At 45.0% G+C, this 17,893-nt stretch overlaps 1 protein-coding gene across 4 annotated transcripts in view; it reads right to left on the reverse strand.

The window, feature by feature from the left end:
• The window catches only part of LOC139545820 (uncharacterized), a 35,760-nt gene extending 27,234 nt beyond the window's left edge, over positions 1-8,526 (reverse strand). The window contains exons 1-2 of one of the 4 annotated variants that reach the window (XM_071354036.1): positions 8,189-8,526; positions 7,781-7,884 (exon numbers count right to left, since the gene is read on the reverse strand). In XM_071354036.1, the coding sequence (XP_071210137.1) occupies positions 7,781-7,818 (38 nt within the window). In that variant the 5' untranslated portion in view covers positions 7,819-7,884; positions 8,189-8,526. Of the gene's footprint in view, positions 1-7,780 lie in introns of all 4 variants that reach the window. The other 3 variants (XM_071354037.1, XM_071354038.1, XM_071354040.1) reach the window with 3 other exon arrangements.
• Positions 8,527-17,893: the final 9,367 nt, after the last annotated feature.

Here is a 17,893-nt window from a genome sequence, read left to right on the forward strand (position 1 = left end):
TTTTGGTCTAAACTCCACTCGCCGTGTTTGGAGGAAGAAGAAGGATGAGTACAACCCCAAGAACACCATCCCAACCGTAAAGCATGGAGGTGGAAACATCATTCTTTGGGGATGCTTTTCTGCAAAGGGGACAGGACGACTGCACCGTATTGAGGGGAGGATGGATGGGGCCATGTATTGCGAGATCTTAGCCAACAACCTCCTTCCCTCAGTAAGAGCATTGATGATGGGTCGTGGCTGGGTCTTCCAGCATGACAACGACCCGAAACACACAGCCAGGGCAACTAAGGAGTGGCTCCGTAAGAAGTATCTCAAGGTCCTGGAGTGGCCTAGCCAGTCTCAAGACCTGAACCCAATAGAAAATCTTTGGAGGGAGCTGAAAGTCCGTATTGCCCAGCGACAGCCCCGAAACCTGAAGGATCTGGAGAAGGTCTGTATGGAGGAGTGGGCCAAAATCCCTGCTGCAGTGTGTGCAAACCTGGTCAAGAACTACAGGAAATGTATGATCTCTGTAATTGCAAACAAAGGATTCTGTACCAAATATTAAGTTCTGCTTTTCTGATGTATCAAATACTTATGTCATGCAATAAAATGCAAATTAATTACTTAAAAATCATACAATGTGATTTTTGGGATTTTTGTTTTAGATTCCGTCTCTCACAGTTGAAGTGTACCTATGATAAAAATTACAGACCTCTACATGCTTTGTAAGTAGGAAAATCGGCAAAATCGGCAGTGTATCAAATACTTGTTCTCCCCACTGTATGTAAACTTCAGACCCACTGGAATTGTGATAGTGAATTATAAGTGAAATAATCTGTCTGTAAACAATTGTTGGAAAAATTACTTGTGTCATGCACAAGTAGATGTCCTAACCGACTTGCCAAAACTATAGTTTGTTAACAAGAAATTTGTGGAGTGGTTGAAAAACGAGTTTTAATGACTCCAACCTAACTGTATCTAAACTTCCGACTTCAACTGTACACCTCTGTTGATCACATACATACATCACATACATTATCAAGCATTTCACACATATTATCCAGACACTGACTGTTAGCACTTGGAGGTCTATAGCAGCTTCCACAAAAATGGGCTTAGGTGAGGCAGCTGAACCTGTAGCCATATTACTTCAACAGTATTTAACATTAGATCGTCTCTAAGCTTTACAGGAATGTGTTTCTGAATATAGACCGCAACTTCTGTTTCCAGAAGGTGTCAAAGTTATCAATAAAAGTGACTCCAGCAGAGCTACAGTAGTCTTTTAGCCAGATGTGTAATGCCAGCAGTCTGCTGAATCTTTCACACCTGCGTCCCAAAGATGGTACTGGACCTGAAATTGGCCGTTCTTTGGAGTCTTTTAATTCTAAAATCACTTCTGTTAGTCTCTTTCTCACCTGCTCCTGTCTGTTAGTCTCCCTCCCGTTAGTCAGTCTCCCTCTCTCCCTCCCTTTGTTAGTCTCCCCCTCTCCCTCCTGTTAATCTCTCTCCTCCCTCCTGTTAATCTCTCTCCTCCCTCCTGTTAGTCTCTCTCCCCACCCCTCCTGTTAGTCTCCCTCCTCCCTCTTTCCTGTTAGTCTCCCACCCTCCTGTTAGGCCCTCTGCCCCTCCCCCATGTTAGTCTCCCTCTCCCCCATGTTAGGCTCTCTCTCACCCTCTCCCGTCTGTTAGTCTCCCTCCCTCCCTGCTTGTTAGTCTCCCACCATCCTGTTAGGCCCTCTGCCCCTCCCCCATGTTATAGTCTCCCTCGCCCCCCTGTTAGTCTCTCAATTTCAATTCAATTCAAGGGGCTTTATTGGCATGGGAAACATGTGTTAACATTGCCAAAGCAAGTGAGGTAGATATTATACAAAAGTGAAATAAACAATACAAATTAACAGTAAACATTACACATACAGAAGTTTCAAAACAATAAAGACATTACAAATGTTATATTATATATACAGTGGGGAGAACAAGTATTTGATACACTGCCGATTTTGCAGATTTTCCTACTTACAAAGCATGTAGAGGTCTGTAATTTTTATCATAGGTACACTTCAACTGTGAGAGACGGAATCTAAAACAAAAATCCCGAAAATCACATTGTATGATTTTTAAGTAATTAATTAGCATTTTATTGCATGACATAAGTATTTGATACATCAGAAAAGCAGAACTTAATATTTGGTACAGAATCCTTTGTTTGCAATTACAGAGATCATACGTTTCCTGTAGTTCTTGACCAGGTTTGCACACACTGCAGCAGGGATTTTGGCCCACTCCTCCATACAGACCTTCTCCAGATCCTTCAGGTTTCGGGGCTGTCGCTGGGCAATACGGACTTTCAGCTCCCTCCAAAGATTTTCTATTGGGTTCAGGTCTGGAGACTGGCTAGGCCACTCCAGGACCTTGAGATACTTCTTACGGAGCCACTCCTTAGTTGCCCTGGCTGTGTGTTTCGGGTCGTTGTCATGCTGGAAGACCCAGCCACGACCCATCTTCAATGCTCTTACTGAGGGAAGGAGGTTGTTGGCTAAGATCTCGCAATACATGGCCCCATCCATCCTCCCCTTAATACGGTGCAGTCGTCCTGTCCCCTTTGCAGAAAAGCATCCCCAAAGAATGATGTTTCCACCTCCATGCTTCACGGTTGGGATGGTGTTCTTGGGGTTGTACTCATCCTTCTTCTTCCTCCAAACACGGCGAGTGGAGTTTAGACCAAAAAGCTCTATTTTTGAATCATCAGACCACATGACCTTCTCCCATTCCTCCTCTGGATCATCCAGATGGTCATTGGCAAACTTCAGACGGGCCTGGACATGCGCCTGCTTGAGCAGGGGGACCTTGTGTGCGCTGCAGGATTTTAATCCATGACGGCGTAGTGTGTTACTAATGGTTTTCTTTGAGACTGTGGTCCCAGCTCTCTTCAGGTCATTGACCAGGTCTTGCCGTGTAGTTCTGGGCTGATCCCTCACCTTCCTCATGATCATTGATGCCCCACGAGGTGAGATCTTGCATGGAGCCCCAGACCGAGGGTGATCAGTGTTGTTGAGGAGGATACTATACTTCCGGCGCCGAAAAGAGATGGCTGCCTCGCTTCGTGTTCCTTGGAAAATATGCAGTATTTTGTTTTTTTACGTGTTATTTCTTACATCGGTACCCCGGGTAATCTTAGGTTTCATTACATACAGTCGGGAGGAACTACTGAACATACGATTAACGTCAACTCATCATCGTTCCTACCAGGAATATGACTTTCCCGAAACGGATCCAGTGTTTTGCCTTCCACACAATACAATGGATCTGATCCCAGCCGGCGACCCTGTGCGACGCCGAAAAAGGGGAAAACGTGGCGGTCTCGTGGTCAGGCTTCGGAGACGGGCACATCGCGCTCCACTCCCTAGCATACTACTCGCCAATGTCCAGTCTCTTGACAATAAGGTTGATGAAATCCGAGCACGGGTAGCATTCCAGAGAGACATCAGGGATTGCAACGTGCTCTGCTTCACGGAAACATGGCTAACTCAAGGGACGCTAACGGAGTCGGTGCAGCCAGCTGGTTTCTTCATGCATCGCGCCGACAGAAACAAACATCTTTCCGGTAAGAAGAGGGGCGGGGGGGTATGCCTTATGATTAACGAGAAGTGGTGTGATCATCATAACAACACACAAGAACTCAAGTCGTTCTGTTCACCTGATCTAGAACTCCTCACAATCAAATGTCGACCGCATTATCTACCAAGGGAATTCTCGTCAATCATAATCACAGCCGTATACATTCCCCCCCAAGCAGACACATCGATGGCCCTGAACGAACTTTATCTGACTCTTTGTAAACTGGAAACCACACACCCTGAGGCTGCATTCATCGTAGCTGGGGATTTTAACAAGGCTAATCTAAAAACAAAACTCCCTAAATTCTATCAGCATATCGATTGTGCTACCAGGGCTGGAAAAACACTAGACCATTGTTATACTAATTTCCGCGACGCTTATAAGGCCCTCCCCCGCCCCCCTTTCGGAAAAGCTGACCACGACTCCATTTTGTTGATTCCAGCCTACAAACAAAAACTCAAACAACAAGCTCCCGCGCTCAGGTCTGTTCAACGCTGGTCCGACCAATCTGAATCCACGCTTCAAGACTGCTTCGATCACGCGGATTGGAATATGTTCCGCATCGCGTCCAACAACAATATTGACGAATATGCTGATTCGGTGAGCGAGTTCATTAGGAAGTGCATTGACGATGTCGTACCCACAGCAACGATAAAAACATTCCCAAACCAGAAACCGTGGATTGACGGCAGCATTCGCGTGAAACTGAAAGCGCGAACCACTGCTTTTAACCAGGGCAAGGTGACCGGAAGCATGACCGAATACAAACAGTGTAGCTATTCTCTCCGCAAGGCAATCAAACAGGCTAAGTCTCAGTACAGAGACAAAATCGAGTCGAAATTCAACAGCTCAGACACAAGAGGTATGTGGCAGGGTCTACAGTCAATCACGGATTACAAAAAGAAAACCAGCCCCGTCGAGGACCAGGATGTCTTGCTCCCAGACAGGCTAAACAACTTTTTTGCCCGCTTTGAGGACAATACAGTGCCACTGACACGGCCCCCTACCAAAACCTGCGGGCTCTCCTTCACTGCAGCCGAGGTGAGTAAAACATTTAAACGTGTTAACCCTCGCAAGGCTGCAGGCCCAGACGGCATTCCCAGCCGCGTCCTCAGAGCATGCGCAGACCAGCTGGCTGGTGTGTTTACGGACATATTCAATCAATCCTTATCCCAGTCTGCTGTTCCCACATGCTTCAAGAGGGCCACCATTGTTCCTGTTCCCAAGAAAGCTAAGGTAACTGAGCTAAACGACTACCGCCCCGTAGCACTCACTTCCGTCATCATGAAGTGCTTTGAGAGACTAGTCAAGGACCATATCACCTCCACCCTACCGGACACCCTAGACCCACTCCAATTTGCTTACCGACCCAATAGGTCCACAGACGACGCAATCGCAACCACACTGCACACTGCCCTAACCCATCTGGACAAGAGGAATACCCATGTGAGAATGCTGTTCATCGATTACAGCTCAGCATTTAACACCATAGTACCCTCCAAACTCGTCATCAAGCTCGAGACCCTGGGTCTCGACCCCGCCCTGTGCAACTGGGTCCTGGACTTCCTGACGGGCCGCCCCCAGGTGGTGAGGGTAGGTAACAACATCTCCACCCCGCTGATCCTCAACACTGGGGCCCCACAAGGGTGCGTTCTGAGCCCTCTCCTGTACTCCCTGTTCACCCACGACTGCGTGGCCATGCACGCCTCCAACTCAATCATCAAGTTTGCGGATGACACTACAGTGGTAGGCTTGATCACCAACAACGACGAGACGGCCTACAGGGAGGAGGTGAGGGCCCTCGGAGTGTGGTGTCAGGAAAATAACCTCATACTCAACGTCAACAAAACAAAGGAGATGATTGTGGACTTCAGGAAACAGCAGAGGGAGCACCCCCCTATCCACATCGACGGGTCAGTAGTGGAGAAGGTGGAAAGTTTTAAGTTCCTCGGTGTACACATCACGGACAAACTGAACTGGTCCACCCACACAGACAGCGTTGTGAAGAAGGCGCAGCAGCGCCTCTTCAACCTCAGGAGGCTGAAGAAATTCGGCTTGTCACCAAAAGCACTCACAAACTTCTACAGATGCACAATCGAGAGCATCCTGTCGGGCTGTATCACCGCCTGGTACGGCAACTGCTCCGCCCACAACCGTAAGGCTCTCCAGAGGGTAGTGAGGTCTGCAGAACGCATCACCAGGGGCAAACTACCTGCCCTCCAGGACACCTACACCACCCGATGTCACAGGAAGGCCATAAAGATCATCAAGGACAACAACCACCCAAGCCACTGCCTGTTCACCCCGCTATCATCCAGAAGGCGAGGTCAGTACAGGTGCATCAAAGCAGGGACCGAGAGACTGAAAAACAGCTTCTATCTCAAGGCCATCAGACTGTTAAACAGCCACCACTAACATTTAGCGGCCGCTGCCAACATACTGACCCAACTCCAGCCACTTTAAAAATGGGAATTGATGGAAATCATGTAAAAATGTACCACTAGCCACTTTAAGCAATGCCACTTAATACAATGTTTACATACCCTACATTACCCATCTCATATGTATATATACTGTACTCTATATCATCTACTGCATCTTGCCATCTTTATGCAATACATGTACCACTAGCCACTTTAAACTATGCCACTTATGTTTACATACCCTACAGTACTCATCTCATATGTATATACCGTACTCTATACCATCTACTGCATCTGCCATGCCGTTCTGTACCACCACTCATTCATATATCTTTATGTACATATTCTTTATCCCTTTACACTTGTGTGTGTGTGTAAGGTAGTAGTGTGGAATTGTTAGGTTAGATTACTGTTGGTTATTACTGCATTGTCGGAACTCGAAGCACAAGCATTTCGCTACACTCGCATTAACATCTGCTAACCATGTGTATGTGACTAATAAAATTTGATTTGATTTGATTTGATTGACCATCATCTTGAACTTCTTCTATTTTCTTCTATTTTCTAATAATTGCGCCAACAGTTGTTGCCTTCTCACCAAGCTGCTTGCCTATTGTCCTGTAGCCCATCCCAGCCTTGTGCAGGTCTACAATTTTATCCCTGATGTCCTTACACAGCTCTCTGGTCTTGGCCATTGTGGAGAGGTTGGAGTCTGTTTGATTGAGTGTGTGGACAGGTGTCTTTTATACAGGTAACGAGTTCAAACAGGTGCAGTTAATACAGGTAATGAGTGGAAAACAGGAGGGCTTCTTAAAGAAAAACTAACAGATCTGTGAGAGCCGGAATTCTTACTGGTTGGTAGGTGATCAAATACTTATGTCATGCAATAAAATGCAAATGAATTACTTAAAAATCATACAATGTGATTTTCTGGATTTTTGTTTTAGATTCCGTCTCTCACAGTTGAAGTGTACCTATGATAAAAAATTACAGACCTCTACATGCTTTGTAAGTAGGAAAATCGGCAAAATCGGCAGTGTATCAAATACTTGTTCTCCCCACTGTATACAGTGTTGTAACAATGTACAAATGGTTAAAGCACACAAGTTAAAATAAATAAGCATAACAATGGTGTTTGTTCTTCACTGGTTGCCCTTTTCTTGTGGCAACAGGTCACAAATCTTGCTGCTGTGATGGCACACTGTGGAATTTCTCCCAGTAGATATGGGAGTTTATCAAAATTGGATTTGTTTTCAAATTCTTTGTGGATCTGTGTAATCTGAGGGAAATATGTCTCTCTAATATGGTCATACATTGGGCAGGAGGTTAGGAAGTGCAGCTCAGTTTCCACTCATTTTGTCTCTCTCCGTCTCTCCCTGTGCCAATATATCCTCCAAACACCAGCTTCTCTGGCATTATCACTTAAATAATGCATTGCTACCAGCGAAGCTGGCATTGTGATGCAGAACAATGGGCTGGGGAATAGAACTCTCAGAAGGCGAGTGGGTGCCATGATATTCAATAGAACTAATAGGAGCTGCAGGGTGAAAAATACCCTGAAATAAGGTCTGTTTTTTTTCACGATTACTTCAAAACTACAGCAAGCAGTTGGGACATACAGCAAATATTAGGAAACTGGGCTCCATGGCGGATGTAATTAACACGTTTTTATCAGAAATAAAAACGTTAAAAATGTAATGTGTCCCAATTATCTAGGTTCAGTGGGATTGATAGAGAGCACCCATGCAGAAATGTCTTACCGGTTCATCTGGTGCTGATGTGGAAGTTGGGATGGCATGAGTTGGGTTGTTTGCAGCTGCTGGCGTTGTTGGAGATGTTGTTGCAGCTGCCAAATACGTTGTTGCTGTTGGAGGTGTTGTTAATGACCGAACATATTACTAACTAACTAACGTTACATAACTAGCTACTAACCTTTACGAAGTAGCTAGCTAATAGCAAATATGGTTGGCTACATATGTGCTTGTCTAATTAACGGTACAGCTGACATAGTAATTTAGTTTGTCTAGATAACGTTAGCTAACTTTACCACGCTAGACAAATAGTACAGCTAAACTGGCTAGCTAACTATGAAGCATAGCTTCCGTTAGCAAGCTGAAAGTATGAAATTAACAAGAAATGCGCTGTAGCTGTGCATTTACAATACCTACTTCCGTGGCACATATATTTAGGTGGTTTAAAAAACAGTAGCTACTGTTATCACTTTCAAAACTTGTTTGTTGGCTATGTACACAAGCTCCAGTTCAGAAATACTATATCAACGTCTCGTCAGCAACACTAAAAAAGTACTTCCGTATCAGGGGAATTTCGGAAATGTTCTAATTAAAAGTCCCGCATGTAAGAATCCCCTAGAGTCGATTGATATACTGGTGCGTCAATCTAAATTATATAACAACAAAAAAATCCACCACAAAATTCGTCAGTTTGTGTTTTGCATTGGATGCGTCTCAATTACTGCCTCCTCCAGTGTCGCACTTCCGCATCTGCGGTGAACGCACAGGAGAAGTTCTTTGGTGAAAGGTGGCAGAAGATAGAGAAACAGATAGAATAATGAGACAGATAAGCATCCGGTTGGCGTTTCCACTGAGAGAAAGCCCACTAACGCGCAGAGGGAGAAGATGGAACGGGATGGATTTGGCCGAAATTCTGCAATATTTCTAATAAATTAAACATATGATCTCGATACACTTTTCTGTTACCAAAGGTAGCATCTGTTATGAACAGAGTCGACTACGTTTTGTAGACTTTACTCTTTGCAAAAGTTTTTTATAATATGTCTGTTTAGGAGTGCAAATGCCAATTGAGTTATTGCATACGTGAACTTCACTGAGTAGGCGTTCCCAAACGGAAATATGCATATGTTTACTAGAACGCGCCTATAGGATATCGCTAGCGCGTGCTTGGCTCTACCGGCCCCCTTGCTTGTTCTGCCCACTATGACTCATGTGTTCCCATTGGAAACGACGAGCTGTGATCCTTCGTAGTTTAGTGATACAAATATTTGCTAGAGCAGTGTTCTTCTTTGATGTTTATTGGCAGACTATACTCATACGGTGATTTGCTGCCACCTAATGTATGGAGTACTAAATAATACCCCAAAAACATAATATGTTTTGGATGAACAAATTCATACTAATTACCAAAAACCAAAAACACTAACCAAATTCACGCTACTACCCTGAATGTTTTTTTAGTTTAAAAAATATATATAAACTGTACAATTCATATCCCTACACAGGCTTAGGAACATCTTAATTCAGTACTCCCTATAACATTTCAGCTGTAAAGACCTGGTGATCCAGAAATCTATTTGCTGCATTCACAATGATGTCTAGCTTCTTTGATTTTTTTTTGTTTGACTAGTGCAATTGATCACTTGCACTATAAACACAACAAAGCCCACCTTCTTCACTATTAGTGTCGAGCTCCTTCTCCTGCATGTCATTCGCTGCAGACTGTGGGACATCCACTACCATCTTCTCTCTACACACTCCTTCAGCTATTTTCACTGCCTCCACATAGGAGACCTGCTGGATGGCCCTGATCCTAGCTACTGCGACCTTCATTTGTATAGGGCACTCCGGGACCTCGGGAACGTGATTCCCATCACATTTACAACAATATGCTTCACCGGACTCTTCAACTACTACATATTTATTCCTTCGACAAACACTTGCCACATGTCCAAACTTTTTACAATTATAGGACTGCAGCGGCTTCTGCACTTCTCACCGCATATCTCACATACCCAAGTTTTGCATAAGTTGGGAGAACCACTTCATCAAACAATAGGCTTTGCTCCCTCTTTCTGTCTATCATTTGATTCAAGCGACGTGCATCTACCACTCCAACGAGACACCAGAGATGACACCTTTAACCGGTGCCCGACTCTAAAAATCATAGCTTTCCACATCAAACGTCGACGTCTTGTTGAGCCACAGAGCTCTCTCCTTTTGAACTTTTGATACACACAAAATCAGCATCACCGCTCCTGGTCACTCTGACTGATTCCACTTTACCCAATTCATCCTTCACCGTCTTCGAGACTGCAAACGGGTCACTCAAAAAAACGCACTCCAATCGCACTCCAACCATAAACCATAAACTACTGTTCACTTCTTCACCATCATCCACTCATTCTCACCAACTGTACTCGCGCCAAAAGAATCACACAATACTTCCTCTTCCACCATTGCTCCTCCAGTCATCCCCAGGACTCCCTCGCTCTTTGCTGTGAAAGATACAAGAGTTTTTGTTCTCGAAGTAGCACCCATATTGTTCGCGTTCCAGCACAGTTGTTGAGGTTTTGCTTGCCTGAGGTAGAGTATCTCATGATAAGCTGTAGGCCACACTATCTACCTAGAGAGTTTATATCTGTATTTTTTGTAGCTGTCTACATACCACCACAGACCGATGCTGGCACTAAGACCACACTCAATGAGCTGTATACCGCCATAAGCAAACAGGAAAATGTTCATCCGGGGACTTTAATGCAGGGAAACTTAAAATAGTTTTATGTAATTTCTATCAGCATGTTACATGTGCATCCAGAGGGATATAAACTCTTGACCACCTTTACTCCACACACAGAGACGTGTACAAAGCTCTCCCTCACCCTACATTTGGCAAATCTGACCATAATTCTATCCTCCTGATTCCTGCTTACAAGCAATGATGAAATCAGGAAGCACCAGTGACTCGGTCTATAAAAAAGTGGTCAGATGAAGCAGATCCTAAACTACAGGACTGTTTTGCTATCATAGACTGGAACATGTTCCGGGATTCTTCCGATGGCATTAAGGAGTACACCACATCAGCACTGACTTCAACAATGAGTGCATCTATGACATCGTCACAACAGTGACTGTGTGTACACACCCCAACGGGGAGCCATGGATTACAGGCAACATACGCACTGAGCTAAAGGTTGGAGCAGCCGCTTTCAAGGAGCAGGACTCTAACCCGGAAGCTTATAAGAAATCCCCGTATGCCCTCCGACGAACCAGCGTCAATACAGGACTAAGATAGAATTGTACTACACCGGCTCCGATGCTCGTCGGATGTGGCAGGACTTGCAAACTATTACAGACTACAAAGGGAAGCACAGCCAAGAGCTGCCCAGTGACAAGAGCCTACTAGACGAGCTAAATAACTTCTATGCTCGCATCGAGGCAAGTAACACTGAAACATGCATGAAAGCATCAGCTGTTCCGGGCGACTGGGTGATCACACTCTCCTCAGCCAATGTGAGTAACACCTTTAAACAGGTCAACATTCACAAGGCCGCAGGGCCAGATGGATTACCAGGATGTGTACTCCGAGCATGCGCTGACCAACTGGCAAGTGTCTTCACTGACATTTTCAACCTCTCCCTGTCTGTAATACCAACATGTTTCAAGCAGACCACCATAGTCCCTGTGCCCAAGAACACTTAGGTAAACTGCCTAAATGATTACCAACCGGTAGCACTCACGTCTGTAGCCATGAAGCGCTTTGGAAGGCTGGTCATGGCTCACATCAACACCATTGTCCCAGAAACCCTAAACCCACTCCAATTTGCATACCGCCCTAACAGATCCACAGATGATGCAATCTCTATCGCACTCCACACTGCCCTTTCATACCTGGTCAAAAGGAACACCTATGTGAGAATGCTATTCATTGACTACAGCTCAGCTTTCAACAGCATAGTGCCCTCAAAGCTCATCACTAAGCTAAGGACCCTGGAACTAAACACCTCCCTCTGCAACTGGATCCTGGACTTCCTGACGGGCCGCCCCTAGGTGGTAAGGGTAGGTAACAACACATCCGCCACGCTGATCCTCAACACGGGGGCCCCTCAGGGGTGCGTGCTCAGTTCCCTCATGTACTCCCTGTTCACTCATGACTGCACGGCCAGGCATAACTCCAACACCATCATTAAGTTTGCCCATGACACAACAGTGGTAGGCCTATAGGGAGGAGGTCAGAGACCTGACCGTGTGTTGCAAGGACAACAACCTATCCCTCAACGTGATCAAGACTAAGGAGATGATTGTGGACTACAGGAAAAGGAGGACCGAGCACACCCCCATTCTCATCAACGGGGCTGTAGTGGAGCAGGTTGAGAGCTTCAAGTTCCTTGGCGTCCACATCACCAACAAACTAATGTGGTCCAAGCACATCAAGACAGTCGTGCCCATCAAGAGGGCACGACAAAACCTATTCCCACTCAGGAGACTTGATCTGGCATGAGATCTGGCATGGGTCCTCAGCATCCTGACTGGTTGCATCACTGCCTGGTATGGCAACTGCTCGGACACCGACCGCAAGGCCCCACAGAGGGTAGTGTGTACTGCCCAGTACATCACCGGGGCCAAGCTTCCTGCCATCCAGGACCTCTATACCAGGCAGTGTCAGAGGAAGGCCCTAAAAATTGTCAAAGACTCCAGCCACCCTAGTCATAGACTGTTCTCTCTGGTATCGCATGGCAAGCGGTACCGGAGCGCGAAGTCTATGTCCAAGAGGCTTCTAAACCACTTCTACCCCCAAGCCATAAGACTCCTGAACATCTAACCCAGACTATTTGCATTTCCCCCCCCCCCCCCCCCCCTATTCTACGCTGCTGCTACTCTCTGTTATTATCTGTGCATAGTCACTTCAATAACTCTACCTACATGTACATATTACCTCAATTACCTCGACACCGGTGCCCCCGCACATTGACTCTGTACCGGTACTCCCAGTATGTAGCCTCGCTATTGTTATTTTACTGATTTGATTTGATTTATATTTGACATAATGCAAATGAACAATGGGTGTGTGGAGGCATAGGGTATATGTTGTGTCTGAATGAACAAGAATAGATGAGTAAGTAGATGTATAGAGGGGTGTAAATGTGTCTGAGAAGAAGGGAAAAGATGGGAGGTTGGGATAAACTTGGCCTGGGTGGGTAAGGATTGGAGGTGGGTAAGAAAGGGCAAGGATGGGAGGTGGGGATAAGCTTGACTTTGGGGGCAAGGGTGAGTGAGGATGGGAGGGTGGGACAAGCTTGGCTCAGTTGGGTAAGGTAAGATGGAAGGTGGGGATAAGCTTGGTTTAGGTGGAGTAAAGAGGGAAGAACTGGGTAAACCTGTAGAAAAATGAATACGAGTTCTGGACAGATTAAGAAAGGATTTCGAATCATTGGTTTTCCTTTTTTGTCATCACAACTAAGATTTAATGGTGGTTATTGGTGAGACTGGAGAGGGGCTGTATCTGGGAGATTGGGATGGGGTGACTGGGAGGGCATCAGACACTTCTCTAAGGTGTTCGTGGGGCCTCCACTCGTCCCATTTCAGTCTCTTGGAGGACCCACTCACCCAAGTAGACCCCCACCAGCCACTATACTTTAATTCAATTTATAAGGTAATACAAACTAACCACAGTACTTAGTGGCAGTCTTTCTTCAAATTAATGCACAATGTATCTTTTTTTTGGTACATTAGGAGAGGACTCAGAGCTAAAAAAAAAACATTAAAAGGCATAGCGCCTCAACTACAAAGACTTACTTAGCTTTATGTTTTTTAGTTTTTTGCGTGTTTTTTTGTCAAATGTCTGCTCAGACCACATGTCCACACGCTCTATATATGTAATGTATACTGTCACACCCTGATCTGTTTCACCTGTCTTTGTGATTGTTTCCACCCCCCTCCAGGTTTTATTCATCTTCCCCATTATCCCCTGTGTATTTATACCTGTGTTCTCAGTTTGTCTGTTGCCAGTTCATCTTGTTTGTCAAGTCAACCAGCGTTTTTTGTCTCAGCTCCTGCTTTCCACAGTCTCTCGTTTTCTCGCCCTCCTGGTTTTGAACCTTGCCTGTCCTGTCTCTGAGCCCGCCTGCCTGACCACTCTGCCTGCCCCTGGCATGCCTGCCGTCTTGTAACTTTGCCCAACCTCTGGATTACCGACCTCTGCCTGACACGACCCTGAGCCTGCCTGCCGTCCTGTACCTTTCTCCCACTACTCTGGTTATCGACCCCTGCCTGCCTTGACCTGTCGTTTGCCTGCCCTGTTGCTCTAATAAACATTGTTACTCCGACACAGTCTGCATCTGGGTCTTACCTTCAAACCTAATAGTACGAACTGGCCATGACTGACCCAGCAGCCCCGGGCCAGCTGCGCGATAATATCTCCTCCCAAGGAGCCACCACCGGGAGGCACGAGGAACTGCTTCGTGGCCTTATGGAGGGGGTCCAAAGGTTGGAACGCCATGACCGGGTATTGGACAGTTTGTTGGAGCAATTCCGCGGGTTGTCTGGGAGGTATCCCCATAGCCCCTCAGTAACCCAGCTGCTAGCAGCGCTGTCTCATCGGCCACTCCACCTTCTCAGGAGCCCCATTTACCCCCCCCCCAGAACGCTTCAATGGAGAGCCGATCACCTGTCTGGCATGTCTATCTCAGTGTGCCCTCATTTTTGTGCTTCAGCCCTCCTCCTCCCCCTCGGATTGCTCCAAGATAGCCTATCTCATCACGTTGATTTCCGCAAGGGCTCTCACCTGGGCTACTGCTGTATGGGAACAACAGCTGGCCATATGCGTTCGTATGGAAGGGTTCGTGGGAGAGGTGATGTCACGTTCTGACCATAGTTCTTTTGTATTTTCTTTGTTTTAGTGTGGTCAGGGCGTGAGTTGGGTGGGTTATCTATGTTTTGTGTTTCTGTGTTGGTTTTCTCGTTTGGCCTGATATGGTTCTCAATCAGAGGCAGGTGTTAGTCATTGTCTCTGATTGGGAACCATATTTAGGTAGCCTGTTTTCTGTTGTGTTTTGGTGGGTGGTTATATTTTCAGTCTTTGTGTGTCTGCACCAGACAGAACTGTTTTCGGTTGTTTCTTTGTTGTTTTGTTATTCAGTGTTCCGTTTTGATTATTATTAAATATCATGAACACTTACCACGCTGCACCTTGGTCCTCACCTTCTTCCACCGACGACAGCCGTTACAGGTGAAAAAGGGTTTTTTACGCCCTGTTCTCCAGGAGAGAAGCTGCCCGGAAGCTGAGTCACTGCCCAACTCAAATGTTGTGGTTTCGTACATGTTTGTGGAGGATGAGGCATACCCCCTACGGACTGACCTGATGAAGCCCTATCCATTTAGACAGATGGACCACGACCAGAGAATCCTAAACGAATGCCTCTCAAGGGCATGGAGAGTAGTTGAAAATGCCTTTGGCATCCTCGCTAACTGGCTGAGGGTGTTTAGGTCCACCATCTGCCTTGAACCAGACAAGGCTTCCCTCTGCATACACAACTTCCTCATAGAGTGCATACATGCCACCAGCATTTGCAGAGTGGGAGGATGCTGACCACAGGGTCATCAAGGGAGCCTGGAGGAGACATGGACTGGGTGTTCTGCAGCCAGTGGAGCCTAGAAGGGAACTTAACCCCACAATTAGTTCAAAAGAACAATGCAACCTGCTTAGGGATGATTTTGTATCACCTACAGGTCAGGTTCCATGGCAAGAGGATCACATTTAAGTCAATGAAAGGAAAATACCTGTCTATTTGTGGAAAAATCACCCTGATTAACTCTTTAGTTATATCACAGTTGACCTATTTGCCTATGGTCTTGCTTACGAGCAATCAAGCAGAAAAAATTGAAAGGGCATTTTTTTATGAATATGAGTTCGGAGGGCAGAAATGATAAAATATTAAATCATTAGACCTCTCACTAAAGGCATCAGTCATACAAAAGTTATACTTAAAACCAAACTGGTTCTCTAGCAGATTAGTAAGAATGTCTAACACCATGTTCAAGAGTGGCTTTTTTCCCTTATTTCAGATTAATACCTCTCACTTTCAGTTATTTGAAAATGAACTAATCTCCTAAATATCACTATTTTTAAAACAGGCCATAGAAAGTTGATTGCAGTTTCATTTAAGGTACAAAACAATGTACAGCTGTGCCACATAGATTGCAAAATAGTTGGGAAGAGATTTTCGATGTACCGATTCCATGGCACATGGCACACTAATAACTGATACGCAAAACAACACACGGATTCAAAATGATTATACAAAATTCTTGCAACCAATAGAATGTTATATATATGGGGGATAGAAACATTCCAGCTCTGCAGATTTAGCTGCGAGTAGACAGAATCATTAGATCATTTGTTTTGGTACTGTCCATATGTAGCTTGTTTTTGGTCTCAGGTCCAGGAATAGCTGAAGAATTGCAACATTTACCTGGAGCTAACTCTGCAGATAGCATGACTGGGTGATTTTAAAAGTCATAGTCAATCAATCAATACTAATACTTTTAGCAAAAATGCTTATCTTTAATTTAATTTACAATCTGTAGAAACTATGAGAATCGAAAAATTACAGGACAGTTAAAAACATACATGGCAAATAGAAATCCAATATGGATGGTGTTAAGAAATAGATGGGAAGGGTTGAGTGGAGCTGAAGGGTGGGACTAATAACAACAAGATAACTAATGTAAAACATACTGTGTCCGTAAAATCTATATAAACTCAGCAGGGTCCCTTTTTCAGGACCCTGTCTTTCAAAGATAATTAGTAAAAATCCAAATAACTTCACAGATCGCCTATGGGCACAAACCCACCGTCGCTGAACCAGTGTTCTTCACTGACGTATCGCGGTTTTGTCTCACCAGGGTTGATGGTCGGATTCGCATTTATCGTCGAAGGAATGAGCGTTACACCGAGGCCTGTACTCTGCAGCGGGATTGATTTGGAGGTGTAGGGTCTGTCATGGTCTGAGCCGTTGTGTCACAGCATCATCGGACTGAGCTTGTTGTCATTGCAGGCAATCTCAATGCTGTGCATTACAGGGAAGACATCCTCCTCCTTCATGTGGTACACTTCCTGCAGTCATACTGCTCGTTCTGTACGTGATTTCCTGCAAGACAGGAAGGTCAGTGTTCTACCATGGCCAGCGAAGAGCTCGGATCTCAATCCCATTGAGCACGTCTGGGACCTGTTGGATCGGAAGGTGGGAACTAGGGCCATTCCTCTGAGAAATGTCCGGGAACTTGCAGGTGCCTTGGTGGAAGAGTGGGGTAACATCTCACAGCAAGAACTAGCAAATCTGGTGCAGTCCATGAGGAGGCGATGCACTGCAGTACTTAAATGCAGCTGGTGGCCACACCAGATACCGACTGTTACTTTTGCTTTTGACCCCCCCATTGTTCAATGACACATTATTCATTTTCTGTTAGTCACATGTCGGTGGAACTTGTTCAGTTTATGTCTCAGTTGTTGAATCTTATGTTCATACAAATATTTACACATGTTAAGTTTTCTGAAAATAAACGCAGTTGACAGTGAGAGGACGTTTCTTTTTTTGCTGAGTTTAGTAAAAAAAAATAATCATAAGATATGTACAGTATACCATGTATAAGAGGAAAGTAATTTTACAATGAGAGAGAGATAGATTTGTTGTTTGTTGTTCATAGTTGTAATCAGATACAACTGTGACTGCATCCCAAATGGCACCCTAATCTCTATATACACACTAAAAACAAATGGTTTTATATAGTGCCAAATGAGGGTTATTTGACTTGTAGCCATATTGGAAGCCTTTTGGTGCTATATGGAAACTTCTTTAAACAACCATGCTCATCAGGTTCTAAGTGGAACCTGTGTAATGCTATAAAAAAAACTTTCCTAAATGTATTTAAAGAACCATTAAAAAAAGTGTTCCTCTATGGTTAGAACCCTGTTTGGGGCTATATGTGTGCAATAATAGTGTTTAAGATGATTTTTGAATGACATACTCATCTCTGTATCCAAAACATACAATTATCTGTAAGGTCCCTCAGTCGAGCAGTGAATTTCAAACAACGAAGACCAGTTTTCCAATGCCTCGCAAA

The sequence above is a fragment of the Salvelinus alpinus genome, chromosome 19 (assembly GCF_045679555.1).
Source record: "Salvelinus alpinus chromosome 19, SLU_Salpinus.1, whole genome shotgun sequence".
In the NCBI taxonomy this organism is placed as follows: Eukaryota; Metazoa; Chordata; class Actinopteri; order Salmoniformes; family Salmonidae; genus Salvelinus; species Salvelinus alpinus.